At 41.8% G+C, this 18,252-nt stretch overlaps 1 protein-coding gene across 1 annotated transcript in view; it reads left to right on the plus strand.

Annotated features, from left to right (window-relative positions):
• Positions 1-9,788: 9,788 nt before the first annotated feature.
• The window catches only part of DPY19L1 (dpy-19 like C-mannosyltransferase 1), a 48,884-nt gene continuing 40,420 nt past the window's right edge, over positions 9,789-18,252 (plus strand). Inside the window, exons 1-5 of the mRNA XM_085226604.1 lie at positions 9,789-10,270; positions 10,877-10,945; positions 15,208-15,232; positions 16,555-16,642; positions 17,257-17,394. Of these exons, the coding sequence (XP_085082730.1) occupies positions 10,024-10,270; positions 10,877-10,945; positions 15,208-15,232; positions 16,555-16,642; positions 17,257-17,394 (567 nt within the window). The 5' untranslated portion in view covers positions 9,789-10,023. The remainder of the gene's footprint in view (positions 10,271-10,876; positions 10,946-15,207; positions 15,233-16,554; positions 16,643-17,256; positions 17,395-18,252) is intronic.

Consider the following 18,252-nt stretch of genomic DNA (forward strand, 5'->3'; position numbering starts at 1 on the left):
AAACTCAGTGTTTCCTCTTTCTTCTCCTGCTTTCTCAAACAAACGTTGCAGGTTTGGTCCAGATCTTTTCCTTCTGGAATTATTTTTCTTTTTTAATTTCTTTTCAGGTGTTGGCAAAATTTGAAGGGACTGTCATGCATTTTCTGCAGATGAGTGATTCTCTCTGAGTTACATAGAGCCCTCCTGACAAACAGCTATGAAATGGCAGCTCGGAGTAAAATTAGTGTTTTCTTTGGTATGGAGGATCTGGGTGGTCCGTAGCTCACAGCTGGGTCAGGGGATACTTGGGATGAATTTTTTTTCATAAAGGCTCACTGGAGGATTAGCTGGTATATAATAATAAAAAGTGGAGCAGGAAAGGATCTTCAGAGGATCATCTCTTAGGCTCAAGACAGGACCAGTTTATAATTAAACCATCTCTAAAAGATGTTTATCTTATTTGTTCTTAAGAGCCTCTAATAATAGAGATTCCACAGGTCCTTTAAAGAGTCTGATGCTTAACTATTCTTTCGCTAGAAATCAGCCCTAATGTCTAATGTGTCCATGAGTGTAATTTTAGCCCTTCATTCCATATCCAGTGCTTCTGTCTCTTCTTGCATCAACCTTTTGCCTTTTCTGAAAACTGATATTGCATTGCCACTGATTGCTCTTCTCTGGGCTATTTTTCACGTCCTTCTTGTATAGACATCAAGGGTTTTTCTGCTCTGTGCATATGTTTGGAGGGGAGGAATCTGCTTTGCCACTACTGTGACTGATGTAAAACAAGAATGACAGTAAGGGATAAAGGAGATTATGAGGAAAAATCCCTATCCTTCGTGGGTTTACATCTTTCCTGAAGTGCAGTGCTCACTATCAGACACATTCCTTTAACTAAGATCTTACAAGTACTAACTGGAGTCAATAGATGACTTCATGAGTGAGATATGAAACTCCTTCTCACATACCCCAGTGTGACGCTTGCTTTTCCCACAGCTGTGCAGTGATGATGACTGCTTTCACTAGAATGCAGGAGTTTTTTGTTGTTTTTTTTTTTTAATCGTTTTACAGTAAAGCAACAGTTTATTCTGTATTCTTCCTTCTGCAACTTTTCTAATACTGCTAGTAATAAGTTTTGTAATATCAGCTGCAGTTGTGGAGGTTTCACACTGCTCGCAGAATGCACTTCTGCTTGTGGCATGTAAATGTGAAGTTACTTTACACTTAGCACAGGGAATCCATGAGTTAGTGGGCAACGAGGCTCTTCCTGCTTGAAAACTGAGTAGAATTTTCTCAGGTATTGCTTCAGCAGATAGGGAAGAAGAAACTTTTCTAAAGGAAAAGCATCTTTTAAAACTTTGTCACCTTTCCCTGATTGCCATTTTGCATTTCTCTTTTCCCCTCCATGATCCTTCAGTGAGTTCTTGTCCCAGAAAAGTGCACTGTTTTCACTCCAGCACACTCTTCTGCTCTTTGGCATTCTTTCCTCCATTCACTGAATGGCAATTTTTTACAAGCATCCTTCCAGTGAAGGATTTAATCAGAGAAACCCAAGATTGCAAGATGGTCCAAGGCTTCCCTGCAGTAGAGCCTTGGGTCTGCTCAATATCAGTGAAATTATTTGGGATTCTACCACGTGGAAGTTGCATGGCAAAATGGCTAAATAAACTACGTCTGCAACATTTGAAATATGCTTTACTTGCCCAGTAGTGCTGTTTGACTTTTAGTATTTTACAGACATGAGAATGTATGCACAAACCCATCTGTGTACATATATATGTATATATGAATATGTGTACACTCAAAAGTGGATTGCTTAGTGAGCACATTTTCCTATCACACTAATGTGAGAAAATGAGTGCCGTACCATACTCAGGATTTAGTCCATCATCAATGTATACATCAACATATATCAACCAGTGTACTCTTTCATCAAGGAAGAGCCTCTGAACTCCTACGTGTCAAGCTATGGGTAATCATCTCCAATATCCCTTACCAGGAAACAAGCTGGGGTGCCTCCAGGAGCTGGAGTGGTTACACCTGCTTGGTGAAACAGTAAGCCAGCTGCTGCTGGCTAAGCACTACTAATTGTTCTTCAAAGATTTACAAATCTTAGAATACAGAACGAATAGTATATTTTAAAAACAAATGTTTTGCACCTCCAAACCACAGTCCTTCAGCTCTATCTACAGCACGCTTCTTCAGAAGCCTGGCTAAGGATTTTTTTCTTGGCTATTGATTCTTCCTTCTGTTTAATTTCTCTCTGCTAAAATCATAAGAAAGCAGGATTTCCTGGGGAATGGGCGGGTGTCTGGAGTGAAGGTAGATGGGGGTAGTGTGAACATGGGGTAAGGGAAGGAGTGTCTGAAGAAGTCTATTGTTACTTGGGAAAGGTGGGGTGGTGGGAAGGCAATGATGGTCCCACTTGCAGGATTGTGTGTGGAGCTCTAGCAAATGCCCACAAGAGAGTGAAGCTTTCTGCAGCATCCTACATCACTTGTAAAGGGAGACAGAGGAGGCGGACACAAACAGGTGAGGAGTATGTAAGGGACGGGACGTCTGTTTGTAATAGGTAATTTCTATTTGCAGAGCCAGGATAATCACTAGGAGCTACATAGATCCGTGACTGAGGTAGTTACAATTTGTATTTGAAACATGGGCCTGATTCTTCTTACTTTGCATGTACAGCATTTCCTTATACAGAATTACTCAACATTCACAAGTCAGACGTGAGACAAGCTCTGCAGAGATTACTTCATGAGATTACAGTAATTTAAATTCACTGTGACCCTGACAAAGTGTCTTGTTGCTGCTGTGGTCAGCAACAAATAAATATGCCCCGGCCAGCCTGCTTTGGTCCAGCAAAACAACTGAGATTTGGCCTCCAAGGCTAGATGGAAGTATCTTGAAACAGAAATTCATCTGTTAATTCTGGGGGAAAAAATGTCTTCTTAGTGAGTATGTATGAACAATTGGCGTGTTTCTGGGCTTGTGTTTGTTTTGTGATTTATTTAGGTATTTATTTCCCTCTCGAGATGATGCAGGCGATGCCTTTGACAGTAGAGGGCACTGTGACCTCAGAAATAAGCTGAGCAATACTTAGCTAATCGTCAGGACAGAGGATGAGACAAGCAAAAGTATTCAAACTGGAAGGGAGCACTACCTGTTTCATGGCAGCTCAAGAGACGAGAATGATAATGTGGAAAAGCATGGAAGGACAGAATGACAGGGTGTGTAGTGCCATGATGCCTGTAAGGGAACTCTCTGCATGGAGAACAGAAAGCAAGCTGTTATTACCAAGGTCTCAGACAGTGCGATGAATGCACACAAATAGTCAGGACTGCTATCTGGGATGTTATCAAGAAATTAAGGTTGAGGAAGGAGATGAGGAAGACCTAATAAACTGCTGCTGTCCATATGGGATTGTCAAAGTTTTTGTATATACATTTTGTATTATGTTTTTAGTTATGTGTGGGTGTACATTAAGGAGCATCATATATATATATATATATTTAATCTTGATAATCTCTGGCAAAATGACCGGACTTACCAAGAGAGCAGATGTGATGCAGTTCTTGAAGTGATCACATCAGTCACTTCAGCTTATCACGGAGAATGCCCTTGTTTAGTTGGAAGCAGAAAGAAAGCAACACTCCCAAGTTATGGTTTTGTTTATCATTTGGAGGGTGCTTGTGTAGGAACATCCTGCCTCTAGGCTGGTCTGCCATTTGGTTAGCTTGTCACAAGCACTTTCTATCACCGTAGATAATTAATCTATCTCTTCTGTGCCTTCATTTATCAGGGCAGGTAAAAGACATAATGAGATCCACACAGACATGGATATCAGGGAAGCAAAAGGGAAACATAAATAAACTTGCTAACTTCTGAATAGGCAAGGTTCAACTCTATTAGCGTTTCTGATAACAGCTGTCTGTAAGTGTTTCAACAGTGGACCACAAGCTTCTCTTGCTCTCTTGCCAAAGTAGATTTGCCACTAAATCCTCAGCAGTGTAAGTTTACTGACAGATACAGCAACATATGTCAGAGCCCTACTGTTTCTCACGTCTGGCTGCTCTGCCAGCTGTTAACTGAAAAGCTATTCTGTGAGCACTTCCAGATCACTGTGGTCATGTTACTCAGAAAATTCTAAGTCCACTGCATGCCTTCCCATATTTCCCATATTTCCACCATAAATGGTGTTTGCATCCTCAATTTTGCATAGGGGGCACCCGCAATGAAATATAGTAATGGCTCAGTCCATGTCCGTATGATCTCGTTCTGTTATCACTTAGCTCCTGCTAGTCACTTCAAGCTGCTTCCTCTGTCTTCTCTGATACATCTTTTGGCAGCAGCTGCTTAGAGGTGTGCCAAATACACACCAAAACTCCACATACACAGGCAAAAAAGAAATAAAAGCGCAATGGCTGGTAAATTGTGTTAGAGTCACCTGGATCCATCACTCCTGCTTTTAATAGTGAGTTCTGTGGTCCTCAGATAACTTGCCCTATAATTTTCTCCTGCAAATAGAGCATAATGAGATGCAGTTGCTGTGGCTATGAATCACTTGATCTATGCCAAGTTAGCATGACTACTTACTGTGGCCAAATGCCACGCAGCGAGAACGTGGAGTGTACTGCAAGGGTTCTTCATTTGGAAAGCTGTAAGGAGATTAAATCATGCAGAGGAGTTAAAAGTCCTCAGAACGGTGAAGTATTACAGAAACATTCCAGGTCCTGGTTGGGAGGAGATGATCAAACTCTGTGTCATACGAAGGGGCGCTGGCGTATCTCCCAACTCGGCTGCTTGGCAGAGCAAATGGAAGGCTGTGCTGCTGCGATCATTGTGTCTGCAGCAAGAAGGGAAGGGTAATTGGAAAAGTTCCCACTGCAGCTCAAATCTTCTTCCTGAAATTCATAGTATTACTTGGTCTTTATTCTTTAATTAGTTGTGGAGAGGTTGTTGGTTTTTGTTGTTGTGTTTTCTTTTTATTATTATTTTTTTCCCCAAAAGCTACAGGGAAGCATTTAAGGTTGCATGAAAATGGTATTGGAAACTAAAAGCTGAGAAATCAGAAAAAGCCAAGTGGAGAATTAACTGAGTCACTAATGTTCTTCAGTGTGGGAGCAGGCAGTTCGAGACTCACAATCAGAGAAATAAAGGAGGTAAGTTTGGTGTCAAAGAAAGGAGGGTTTTCAGGTCCTCTCATTCTAAAAATGTGATTTTGTTTCGGGGAAGGAAGCTGAGTTAATTGTTCTCACTTGTTTATGGTAGAAATGAGCTTTTGCTTGTATGAGAAGCTAGCCATAAAGGCACAGATGCTCCAGTTAAAAACACAAGTGCAACTTTAAAGGTTAGAGAAGACAGTTAACAGAGATGAGTAAGCAGAGATCAGATTGCAAACTCACTAGGAGCCCATTTTTCTCTCTTCAGGATACATGCAGTGTATGCTTAAGGCAGTTAATTTAAGGGAGGTATTTGTATTTTGCAGAAAGAGAATTGGCCCCACAGAATTGTCAAAGAGCCCAAGGTACATGCTATGATTTGTTTGCTGCTGCATTCCAGTTTTGTTGTGCGGTTGTTTTTTTGGTTTGTTTGTTTGCTTGTTTGTTTGTTCCCCCTGGTGGATTCCTCCATGTACAAATTCTGAAGGCAATCCTGCTCCTTTAGCTTTGGGAAACTCCTAGGACTCCCACCCTTCGAACCAGCCTTCACAAGAAGAGACTTCTGTTCTCAGTGCTTTCCTTAAGTAGGAATTTGTCTGTTCTATGACTGAAGCTTAAGGCTTAATATTTGTCAGACATGGTCATATGTTATAGAGCTCAAAATGCTGTAACTGCCTGGATATTTATTTACCTGAGGCTTTGAGCTCCACATTGCTGTAGCTATGTCACCTTTGGTTCTCAGAATAGCCTGTTCAATGCTAACCAGGCAGCAGCCATACATTTGTTGGCTGAAGAGACATACTTCACACGTTATGCTGTCACTGCGTGCTAACCTTGGATTAAATAAAACAAGCAAAGGGAGGCAGAAGTGCTCTAACTTGCTACATTGCAGTCCTGCTATTACTAAGTATGCTGCTGAATGTGTGAAAGTGTGGGGGCTTAAGGAAAGCTCCATAGAAGCAAAGCCCTGTGGTAGCTAGCAGTGGCAGATTAACCTTTCTCTTGCTGCAAAATCTGCACAGTATGCTCTCACTGGAACAAAGCAGAGAGATACAAGAAATATTACTATGAGTATAAAAAAGAATTGTCAACAGGCGCTCTCATTCAAATCACCTTGGGAGAGAGAAAGAGTTAGCACTGACAAAAAGCTGCAAAGTGAAGGTCTCACTTGAGGCAAGAGGGAGAGTGAGATAACTGGTGGTAAGAAACAGTAGAGGATGACAGTGAGTGGAGGAGAAAGGGGGTAAGCTGTGGTGACAAAAGTGTGCACATTCAGTGTTGTAAGGAATTTATACTGCCAGAGAATATGTAGGAACTGTCAAGGCAGTGTGTTTTATTTGAGGACTGACTATGAGTTATCTTTATTGGGAGTGCATCCAAAACACGATCCAACTTAGCATCTAAAGGCTGCTGAAAAGTGGGATTTTGAAATTAGCAAGGTCAGTACAGTGGTCCTTCATAGAAAGGTCAGGTAAATAAGAAAAGCTTAGTGGAAACACGAATGTTTTTCTCCAGTATATGCTTTGTTTTGGGACAGAAAAGCCGTGGAATGACATCTTGCAGATTTTGTTGTTCGTATGCAAAAGAAGTGAGGATAAGCTGATTAAGATGATGTCTTTCTCATGGCCAAGTGTATTCTTCAGCCACCACCAAGATTTAAGAGGAATCAGATTTACTTGGAGCTATCACATTTCTTTTTTCTTTTTTTTTCCCCTTCTTGTTCTAAATAACATGTGCTAGCTTACTGGGATCACTCATCTTTTTGTGATCTGCAGGATTAGGAATGAGCTCCTTCATATGAAAAATGGTGCTGGAAATAAACAGTCCTCCTAGAAAATGACACAACTCTTGCAATGATGCAAACCCAGTGTTTGTTTCATGTTACTGCTGTCTTTTAAAGATTGAAAAAAGTGTCATTTTATTTTTAGAAGTGTACTGCAGCTCTTTTGAGGTAGTGTGGAAGGTTTTCTTTTGCAATTCATAGTTGCTGGAAACAGACACCTCTACATTTAAGAAAGTAATGCTCTTTCTTGCGCTCTTATAACTTTGTAAATTGAGTTGTTTAGTTTAGTAGTAAATGCCTTTGTAATCGTGTTCTGTGGGTGGTATCTTTTGCTATAAATTGCCTGAAGAGTTTTAATAGCAGAAAACAGCCTGAAGGTAATCGATTTGCCGCAGGCTGGAGCAGGCCCAGTTAATCTTAATAGTCTTGCCATCCCACAGCAATCATTTGAACCTTAACAATCTCAACCCTTCACGTTACTAAGAGCTCCTTGACTATATTGATTTTGGCAAAATTTAAAAATAGGTTTCAGCAGAACAGATCATATTAGTCTTTTTCTATGCCAGTTAAATGCAGAAATCCTTAACTATCTGAAGACAGTACATTTCAACCACTCAGCCAGCTCCTCTGGTTACTAAATTTATGACAAAGCTGATTGTTAAAAATCAGACATGAGCAGATTGTGGAACTCTTTCTCTTTTAGCCACTTAGAAAGAAGTTGGGAAAATAGTATGCAGCTTTAAAATGTTCACATAGTGCTCTTTTTACACTTTCATTTATATTTAGGATATAATGAGCACAGACAAATGTTTATTGTAGTATTAATCTGTTACAGTAATTCATGTTTGAATGATAGACTATCTCAAGTTGGAAGGGACCCATGAGGATCACTGGGTACAGCTCTCGGCTCCACACAGGACCACCCAAAATCCCAACCCCGTGTCTGAGAGCGTTGTCCAAACGCTGCTTGAACTCTGGCCCTTGGGACCATGACCACTGCCGTGGGGAGCCTGTTCCATGCCCACAGCCCTCTGGTGAACAACCTCTTCCTAACACCCAGTCCGACCTTCAGCCCTGTTGCTGTCACACAGAGCAGAGCTCAGCGCTGCCCCTCCGCTCCCTGTGAGGAGATGCAGCCGCCATCAGGCCTCCCCTCAGCTCCTCTGCTCTGGGCTGAGCAAACCAAGGGACCTCAGCAGCTCCTCACAGACCTTGCACTCCAGACCCTTCCCCATCTTCATAGCCCTCCTTTGAATACTCTCCAACAGTTTTATGTCCGTCTTATTTTGTGGCACCCCAAGCCACACACAGTGCTGGAGGTGAGGCCACAGAGCACAGCGGGACAACTTCCTTCACCTGGCTGGCAACGCTCTGCAAACTTATTACTCTGAAAAAGGGCCTATGTGCCTGACAGACTGCCTGTTTTGACTATTTTGTCTGTTTTTATGAAAGATATTTCTCCCCACAAGCCTTGCCTTGCTTATTTTGTGAGGTGAATGTTAACATTTGCTGTTTGTAATTACCCCCCGCCCCCAAATACCTAGGAGTAAAATAATTATTTTTCCTAAGAAATGTGTCATAAGTGTCTGTAAACATAATATCCCTGGGGAAATGAACAGGAAAAGGGCAAAGAACAGCATAAAGATGGATGGAAATAAAGAGACAGTGAAGGAAGAAGTAGTAACGTAAAAAAATAACAGGATTGGAAAGAGTGAAAGGGATCCAACAGGAGAGGCTGCAGTAATGGAGAGGTATACTTTCCTCTGTTTAATCAACAGTGTCAAAAAGTGGTAATTAAATTGGGATATCACTGTTGGATGAGTCACTGTCCGACCACTGCTGTGTGCCAAGCAGAAAAGCACGGTAGGAGGAAAGGCAGGTTTGCTTAAGAAAATAGCAGTTCCGGTTGCCTGTGTGGGAGCTGCACTAATTGCGACTGCGATTTACAGAGGAAAACTGCTTCAGAACGTTGTGAAAAAACCTTGGAGAAGTGGAGGGCAGGGCTGCTACCTAGACCTTGACATCTCTGAGTGAATGCTGCCTGATAGAAGTGCTGACCTCGTGCTATAAATGTAGAGACTAAAATCTTCAGCCTGGCAGCCCCTGCTAATGGCCGTTGCAGGCTTGCAACAGAGTTTTGTTTCTGAATAAAGACGTGATTGCCTGCCTTAAATTAGATCTCAAGTGCAGAGCGGTACTTGATTCCCTACGTATTACTTCAGATCAGTGCCTCTCAATGCGTTTCTAACCTTTGAACCCTGAGCTGTGTTCAGGAGGGAGCTAATGCTGCTTGTGGCCTTTCTTTGCTGGAGGGAGCCCTGCAGAGCTGCCCTGCTTGTGGGGAAGGAAGCTCGGTTGTTGTCGAGTATCTAGCACGTGGCAGCGCAAAACCACTTTCAAAGTACAGTATGGGGGGAAGGAGGAGGTGCTTTGTGTGTCTGGGAAGCCTTTGGTCCGCGGTAATACACAGCCAAGTCACCCTCCAGCAGTTAAAAAGACAGGTATTTGAGGGTGTGAAGCATTCCAGAGAGATCTCCCATCTTTTCGGAGGAATATGTGAATTTCACTGAGGCGATGGCCACAAAACCAACACGGTTCAGCTGCGGGCAAGAAAAAGGCAACTGAGAGAACGACACCAAGAGGAGTAGGAAACGGCAGCTCGCACGGAGCAGGCGGGCCTCTAGGGCGAGGCGAGGAGAGAAGGAAGCTCCGCGCTCCCCCCCCTCCGACAGCGATCCGCCCGAGGGCTCCAGCGGCCGCAGGCAGAGCGGCGCGGTGAGGGGCGGAGGGACGGAGCGTCTCGGAGCTGCGGGGCGGCGCGTGCGTGCGCGAGGGGCGGGGCGAGCCGTTACCGCCCGCCGCGGAGCACCGCCCCCGCCCCCACGTGGCCAGCCGGGCGGAGCGGGAGCGGAGCGGCGCGGCGGAGGAGCGCCCGGCCGCCCCCCTCGGCCCGGAGCGCGGAGCCCGCGGGCTGCGGCCCCGCCCCGCGGCCTCCAGGCCCTGCCCGGGGGTGGGGGAAGCTCCAGGCGGAGCGCCGCCCCTCTTCCCCCCCCTCGCCTCCCCTCCGGCGCGGCTCCCGGCCCCGGCGGGGACTATGCGGAGATGGTCGTCCCGACCGGAGGCGGGAACAAAGAGTCGCCGCCGCTCAAGCCCGGGCAGTGGTCGCCGGGCTCCGGTCCCGGGAGCGGCCGCGGGGGCCCGACGCGCTCTCCCGGCGGGGCCCGCGCCGCGCGGCGGGCGGGCGGCGGTCGGCGGGGCGGCAGGGCGGGGCCGGCGGGCGGCGGGCTGCGGGACGCGCCGGGCCCAGGGCTCCTCCGGCCGCCGCGCGTCCACGGAGAGCGGCTGCGAGGTGAGGCGGGGCGGCGGGCCCTCCCGGAACTCTGCCCGCGCCCCCGGGCGGGGCTGAGCCGTGGCTGGGGGCTCCGGCAGCCCGCGCCGCTGCCCTGTGCGTGTTCGCGCGGGCAGAGCCACGCGGGCGTCGGCGGGAATGGGGGCGAGGGGAGGGAAGGAGCGCTTTGCCGCCGTGACGCCTCTGTGCTGTCCGTGTGAGTAACTCCGTACGGCGGTCCCGCTGACGGGCTGTGCCGAGCGCCTCCGCGTTGCCTGCTTGCCTCCGGGTTGGAAGGATGGAGGGTGGCTCGCGCTGTAAAAGTCTGACCCGTGTGAGCGAATCGTGGATGCGCCCGACTCCCCTTTTCACCAGTTAATTTGTAAAAGTTATCTCAGGATTTAAAAACCCGCTGGTTCGTGTGTTCTCCCGAATAGTCTCCCTGTGATGGTAAGGCTGTCCGTGATGTTTGCACAGCGACTTCATACTCGCTGTATGAAATTCTTGCGGCGCTTCTGAAGTCTGGTTGAGATTTTCTTTTTGCAGCACGCTAACGCTGTAAAGTTTGAACCGATTCACAGAGGCTGTTCTCAAGCGATGCTTAAAATACTTGGTTTCTTTTGACAGCATTTGTTAATGATGGAATGGGCGCCATTGTAAGAGCTGACAGCAAGATATGGCTCACTTTCATCCTGGGTAAGTAGAAGGAATATGCTGTGGAGACATGTCCTTTTTTTCTGCAGCTGTAAGTTGTATCAAAATATATTCAGAAGTGTGAGTTGAAAAGAAAAAAAAATAACCCGGCTTCCCTGAAAAAGGGAAGGGAAGTACCTTCCTTTATCATTTTGTCTAAGTTTGTACAGCAGTTGATGTGATGTCAAGACATTTGCTTGAAAATGGTTGTTCACGAGAGATTTATAGATCTCCCCTATGCGGTTCTTAATTACGAAGAAAAAAACCTGTTGGTAAGTAATTAGTCAGACCAGCTTGTTTTGCAAGGCTGGAAGAACCTAAAGCTGGCAGGGGATGTAAATTTAAATGTTATCTCTGGGAATATTTGGGAGTAAATGGCAAAATGGCTAATGGCCAAAATCTTGAAAAAAGCATCCAAAGTGCTTGCAAAATTATATAAAAAATGCATTCCTGATGTCAGTAGATGTTATTAATGGCATATTTAACAGATGCAGAGTTATCTGTTCTCTAAAAGGTGTATTAAAAGACTGTCGAGGAATTCCAATGATGCTGGCAGTATTGATGACACTGCCAGTGGTCTTTGTTGCCAGAGGGAGTTTCTTCAGTTTGATGAATTACCTTGCAAAGGAATGGCAGAAAGGCAACACTTAGAGTACAAAGTAATTGATGAATAAACTGCTCCTGAATTGCTTTGCTAACTTCTGTTTATTCAGCATTTCCTAGACTAACAGTTGCTTGTATGACACAGAAACGTTTAAGGATGGTCAGAAGTGGAAGAATGCTTTCATTTGTTTGAAATTTGAGACCAGATTAGGTAGAGAGCCTTATAATTTCTGGAGTTTGAACTTGGCTGCAAAACTCAGGTAGCCAGCTGAATGCCTCAGGGAGCTATTTGTAAATAGCTCCTTTTAATGGACCAGTAGTAGTGAGTCTGTTATAAATAGCAGTGTGGTATTTGCAGTAGTAAAGGCTGTAAAAATACTAAGTTTTAGTGCTATTTGAATATTTGTTGGGTTTTTTTGACTTCAAGGTCCAGGTTTTGTAAAGAGAAGCTTCTGCAATCGGAGCTAGTGTTGTTATAGAGTGTCATTTTTTTCCTCTAAAGATTAAGTCTAACATAGGTGCCATGTTAAAGTTGTCAGATTTTCAAGAACATTCTTCTACAATGCTTTTGCCATGCTTTTTTAATGACTGTTGGATTTAGGCCTAATTCTGATTGTGTGGAATCTCAGAGTGGAACATCCTGAGTAAGGGGCAGAAACAGCCCATGCTGAGATGGTTCTTGTTATTACCTGTTGTCCTGTATTCCTACACTGGTCCCTTTGGAAATGTGGACAGTATTAATCAGTTTAACTTGTGTTTCGTATCCTTTTGTATTGCTGTGTCTTAGTGCTTATTGTTCTCTTGGGAAATGAATTGTGTATATCACAGCTTTTGAAGAATGGCTTCTTTCTTCAGTATCCAACTTTCAAAACCTGATTGCATCTCTTATGTCTTTCACATTGCCCTTCTTAGAACAGAAAACACAGGATACAGATAAACACAGGAAGACTGAACTATCAGATTTTACAAAATAACCTCAGCCTACAAAAATCTGATCATATGCTTTGCTTTTTGTGATTCTTACATAGGGAAATAAAATGGCATCAGCAACTTCAGGTACACTGTAGTTTTATGTGTCTTTCTAATGTTAGGACTCTAGTTTCTCTTCCCTTCCCAGACATTAGTGGGACCAAAGGATGGTAATTTTAAGAGAACTGATCTGTGTACTTTCCGTTAGAAACTAGCTTATTGTACATCTGGATGCCATCTGTTGACAGGTGTAGATTTGGACTGGTAATGCAAGTCTATGAATTTTGTGCATTGACTTTTTAAATCTAAGTAATTACTTGAATTTCTGAGTGATTGTAGAAGGTTTTCTTTTTATACATACAAAGGAGTAATAGTGGGAAGTTTTGTGAAGACATTTGGTGTTCTTAGAAAGTAGCTCTGATTGAATGTATTTACGCTTGTTGGATTGATTTTTTAAATGCAACATTTACAGGAGGGAAGAATAAGATTTGAACACACTGTTTTCTCTATGAAATAAGTGGACATTTGTGTTTGAAATATCATTTGCTTTATAAATAGATGATTTATGTCTAAGCTGAAAATACTGTGTATTTGGCATATTTGGAACTGTGAATTCCGAGGTCATGAACAGTATCAGTAGCTAATGTGCATTTATTGCACTCCTATTGCACATACTTACTTAACATGTAATCTGTTTCAAAATAGATGTTTTTTTTTTTCATAGTTGGAGTATGTGTGAGTATATATGTAAACTTATTTCAGCATCTGATTTTATTGGGAATCTTAAAAATGTTGCTGAGAAGTGAAATGATGCCTTATTTCTTCTGCCTGCAAATGTGGTTCTGGGTAATAAGTAAAAGGTAGAGACTCTTCTGTTTCTTTCTGCATAATTGTTGCAAAACATGCTTGTTTATCAAGTGTGGTTTGCTGTGTTGCTCTTATAGCTAATGTGCTTACCTGAAATTCCACGTATCATCTGCCTTTCTGAAAAAAATAACTTCCTACTTCTCCATGGGAACTAATATAGATATTCTTAGTATAAAAAATAAGACAGCTGCTGAAAGCGTAAGACATTGAATTCCACTTATTGAGAACTGTACTGAGAAATCCTTCTGTTGTTTTATTTTTTTTCCTAGAAAGTATATGTAAAAAAGATACAAATCTAAAAGAAAGTTTATGCTGTTCATTTTTTAATGGGTATCCACGCCTCTATTTGAGAAAACAACTGAAGTGGAGTAGAAACACTCTTTAAGAAAGTCTAAAAGTGGTATTGTTAGTTAGCTAGTATGTAAAAATATGTAGCTTGAAGTAAATGTTTTCCCTTATGATTCTAGAGGCAGGTAGTTAAATATATTTTTTTCTCTTGGATTTTTTTTTATCTTAGCAATTTTTTTCTGTCTTACCCATTTTCATTTCACTTATCTTTGTATACAAAGCTTTATCATTAAAATTGAAGTCGGTGAACATAGCCTGTTGCGCTGTCACATGTAGTGACAAGAATAACAAGCACTGCCACTGATGGCAGCAGCAATTCCAGGCTCTGTGTTAGAGGAATGTGTGCCTTGGAAATGTATACTGGGGCACCAAGGGGATATTCAGTCCGCTCCTCTCTCCATATCAGTTTTGGTGCTTGCAAATGACTTTTTTCCTGTTGTTCCTGCTTCTTGCCAGAAACAAACCATCGTACATGTCTATGCAGTCTGAACAGATGTGCCTTCATTAGCTCTCTGACTGCAGTGTCTGTGAGCGAGGAGGTAGTTGCTGTAAGTTCCCCTTTGTACATGCGACCTGGGCCATGCCCAGCCCTCCTGCCTGCTGCTCCTGAGGTGTGGGGATCAGCACCCTGGAGAGAGGCACGGACTCAGCACCTCTCGGCCCCTCTGCTCCATGTAACCCGTGTAAATAACGGGACCCTCAGCCACAAAGGTTGCCTGGGGCTGAAGGCCACCTGTCAGCCTCACCTTTCTATGGCAGAGAGGCACTGTGTGCACAGGGAGCAACCAGGACACTTCAGTCTAGAAGTGCCAGACAGAGGTCTGTTGTTCATTCCTTGCTCGTGCTGCGTTTTCTTCCACTGTGAACTTTGGATGCAGTGGGAATGCTGCTCATGCAAAGTAGAGTGGTTTCTGATCTCTTTGGATCTTGTAGTGCTCAGAACGTCAGAGTTGTACGATGTTCACCCCCCACTTTATCACGATTTTTCACGTCCATTGTTCCTCCAGATTACCTTCTTATTCTGCAACTAAGTGACAACAATGCAGATAGTCTCAAAATGGTCAAATGGAACGCTATTACAGGCAGCACTTACCATTTTCAGCAATTACAGTCTCAATTAGACTTGGTTTGACAACTTAAAAATGTTCAAAATATGCTATGTATAACTTACCCGTGCTTATCACTCCCTTATGTTTCTTCATAGCTGAAATGGGTATTTTAGATTCTGATGGATCACGTTGAATGATGCATGATACAGGTGGGAACACTGCGTATTGCTGAATGTCATTGGCATGATTTCAGATTTTCAAAGAGCTGCCCATGAAAATTAATTCAGATGTCCTATTCTGCTGCTGCTCTGGAGGCTGAGTACCTTCTGAGCACCTCTGAAGTAGTACTGTAATTATTTAAAAGAACATGATTTAATGTTCTGTGATTTAAACATTTGAGTAACTTGACATCTTTTGTTTCCTTTACAGCTGCTTTTGCAGGAGTCCTACATTGGTAAGATTCTATTTACTGTTTAAGGGTAATGTGATACTTCAAAGTGTCATTTTGACTTATATTTAGACAAGCTATTCGGATAATTTATATTTAGATCTTTCCTCTCAAAACCAAGTTGTCACCTCTAAGATACGTAATTCTGTTTTTATGAAGCTGTTTTGAAAGCTTCCTTAAGCTTATTCAGCTAAGAGTGAAGCCTCCTTTCCAGATGGTAAATTATTAGACTTGTAGAATATCTTGAGTTGGAAGAGATGGACAGGAGTCATAGCTTAGCTATGCAAATTCAGCAGCTTCATTTCCTGTAGCAGACTTTTATTTTTTAACCTGAGTGGGTTTTGAAGGTCCAGGTAAATCCTTTCAACCTCCTCCATTCTGCTTATTTACATTTGCTTTAATTTTTCAGTCTTGTGTTATATTTTCTTTGACCTTTGTCTAGCCAATGGTTTCTTTGTATACAGAGAAATTGATTTTGAACTAACTTTTGTCCGTGTAATTACTGTGGTTCAGGTTCCATCCTAAGCGTCACCTTCAGTTTTTGTATTTTAGACCTTGAGCAGTATGGCTTCTATAGTGATTTTCACCCAGCTGCTTTTGTAGAGATAAAAAGTAACAATTTCTGCCACTGTGTTTTTGCTTCTTAGCTCAAGAAGAGCTATTGATTTTTGGTAGCCTGTTTCTTGATAATTTGTATTCCAAAGGAGGATTGCGTGCAATGCTTTGCCTTTTTTTTTTTTTTAATCCATCCTTTCCAATGAGGAAGCTTCACTTGGACAAATTTTGCCTCCAGTTATTTGCATTTCTCCTATTTTTTTAAATTTAATTTTCTAGTTTCATCTTTACTTAAGTAACATTGGTAATTTCTATATATAATCACAGATATCTGAATTAAAAAGTAATGGAAAAAAATAGAAAAAATGAACACTGCTTACATATGCATCATAGTAGTTCCACCAGTTTCTAGTCTGTGCTTCTTTTTTATTTGTCAGGTACTTGAATTTTATTTACTAAAATGTATTCCTGCTAATTTGAATAGCATTGCACTTTTTATCTTTAAATGTCTACACTTCTGTTAAAATGCATTTGAGTATGGTAACTAATTCCATAATAGCATTTAATGAGTTGTCTATGGATTCATCTTTTTTTCTAGTTAAAATTATCTGAATAGAAGAGAATGTTGATACGACATCTGAGTAAAATAGCAGGTTATAAGCAGACTTTGGGTCTCAGTAAATGTGTTACCAGCTCTTTTTTAGTATATATGACTTAATACAGGTTCTAAAACTTCATTGAATTTTCATTGTTTTTTGCTTTTATTTAAACAGGTGGCACATAACAACTCTGTTTGAAAATGATCGTCACTTTTCTCACCTGTCAACACTAGAAAGAGAAATGGCTTTTCGCACAGAAATGGTTAGATTATCTCTTAATAAAAGATGAAATGATTGGAAAAATTCATGATCTCGTGATCATGGGTTTTACCAAATTTCTTAATACCTTCTGGATAAGTAAAATATTTTTCTGCCTTGTAACTAACATACATTACACTTTCACATTTCTCTCTGCTGGTCATTGTGAATTTTTCTCTTCACAGTTTGCTTAAAAATACGAATGAAAAATATGATTATAGAGAATCTAAAGTACAAATCTGCAAATATCTTGTGGAGTAGCTTTGATTAAAAATGTGGCATTGCAAGAGTCTGAAAGTCATTTTTAATTAATGTTTGCATATGTGTATTTTTTTTTGGCAGCTTTTATTTATTTTGAGAACTATGAAATACTGCTAGTGCATAGTTAACTAAACAAATGAGAGATTCTGATGTGTCATGAAACAAAATGGAAGGAAACCCACGTTGTTTCAATAACACTGATAGAAAGGATTTGGTAAATTGGGAAGTCTTCTTGGGTCAATTTGTCCTGCTTCTTAGAAATACAAAATTCCTTTTAAAAATGAACCTTGTACATGGTGATTTGTGAAGCAGATATGACCTCTCTAATCATAAATAATCATTCTTCTCCCCTTGTAGGGTCTTTATTATTCCTATTTCAAGATCATTATTGAAGCACCATCATTTTGGAATGGACTGTGTGAAATTATGAATGACAGACTAACTGAATATCCTTTAGTGATTAACACCTTACAAAGGTTCAATCTTTACCCGGAGGTAAGCTGTGTTTTAACAACAAGATTCTCAAAGATTTGAGAAATCTTTGGTTTCTTTAGACTTGATTATAAATTTATAAGAAATGTTACCGTGGAAAGTGCAGTTGTAAAGATAGATTGAATAATAAAGTGTAGCTGGGATATTGTATTTCAAATTTAATATCTGAAAGTAACTTTGTATGCTGTGGTCAATTGCCATTGTTATTGAGTGTTCTCAAACGGTCATGTACTTCAAATCAAAGGTGAATAATCTGACCATTTTAGTATATCGTGCCCTACAGTTGCAATCCAGCTCTCTACTTCTAGCCTCGTTTTCTTAGCTCTGGAAGTAGGTTGCTGACTTTGTGCACTTCAGGAAATAGGACATATGAAGTGAAAGTGGTATGTGACAATGGCTGCAGGGATAAAGATACTGAGAGATTGTTTTGGCTTGCATTTTGTATAGGATAGCGAACTAATGATTAATCAGAGTTTACTGTGGCCCTTAAATCCAAGAGTGGTGGGAATTTCTTCCACAACAAAATAAATTCCTCTTTAGAAGACTAATTGCAGTTGTTTTGTATGTGCTTGTTACCTGATTAGATAAAGCTTTTAGTCTGTTTTTTTTTGTCACTAAGGAGATGTCAGTAATTACAGAAATGTTTTTCTCTCTTACGATGTTGCCTTTGTCTCTCAAACATTTTGCAAAGGGGAAACTCCTCTGATTAATCTTCCTTTATATAATTCTGTGTGTCAGGAACAACTTATTTCTTGGAGAATCAGGGACTAATAGTGGCTGTAATTGCCTGGTTACTAGCATTTATACTCATTCTCCTGCTCTGTGAGCAGCTTCCAGGAAATACATGTGTAAGAGTTCCTG

This window comes from Meleagris gallopavo, chromosome 6 (genome assembly GCF_905368555.1).
Source record: "Meleagris gallopavo chromosome 6, MGAL_WU_HG_1.1, whole genome shotgun sequence".
Classification (NCBI taxonomy): domain Eukaryota; kingdom Metazoa; phylum Chordata; class Aves; order Galliformes; family Phasianidae; genus Meleagris; species Meleagris gallopavo.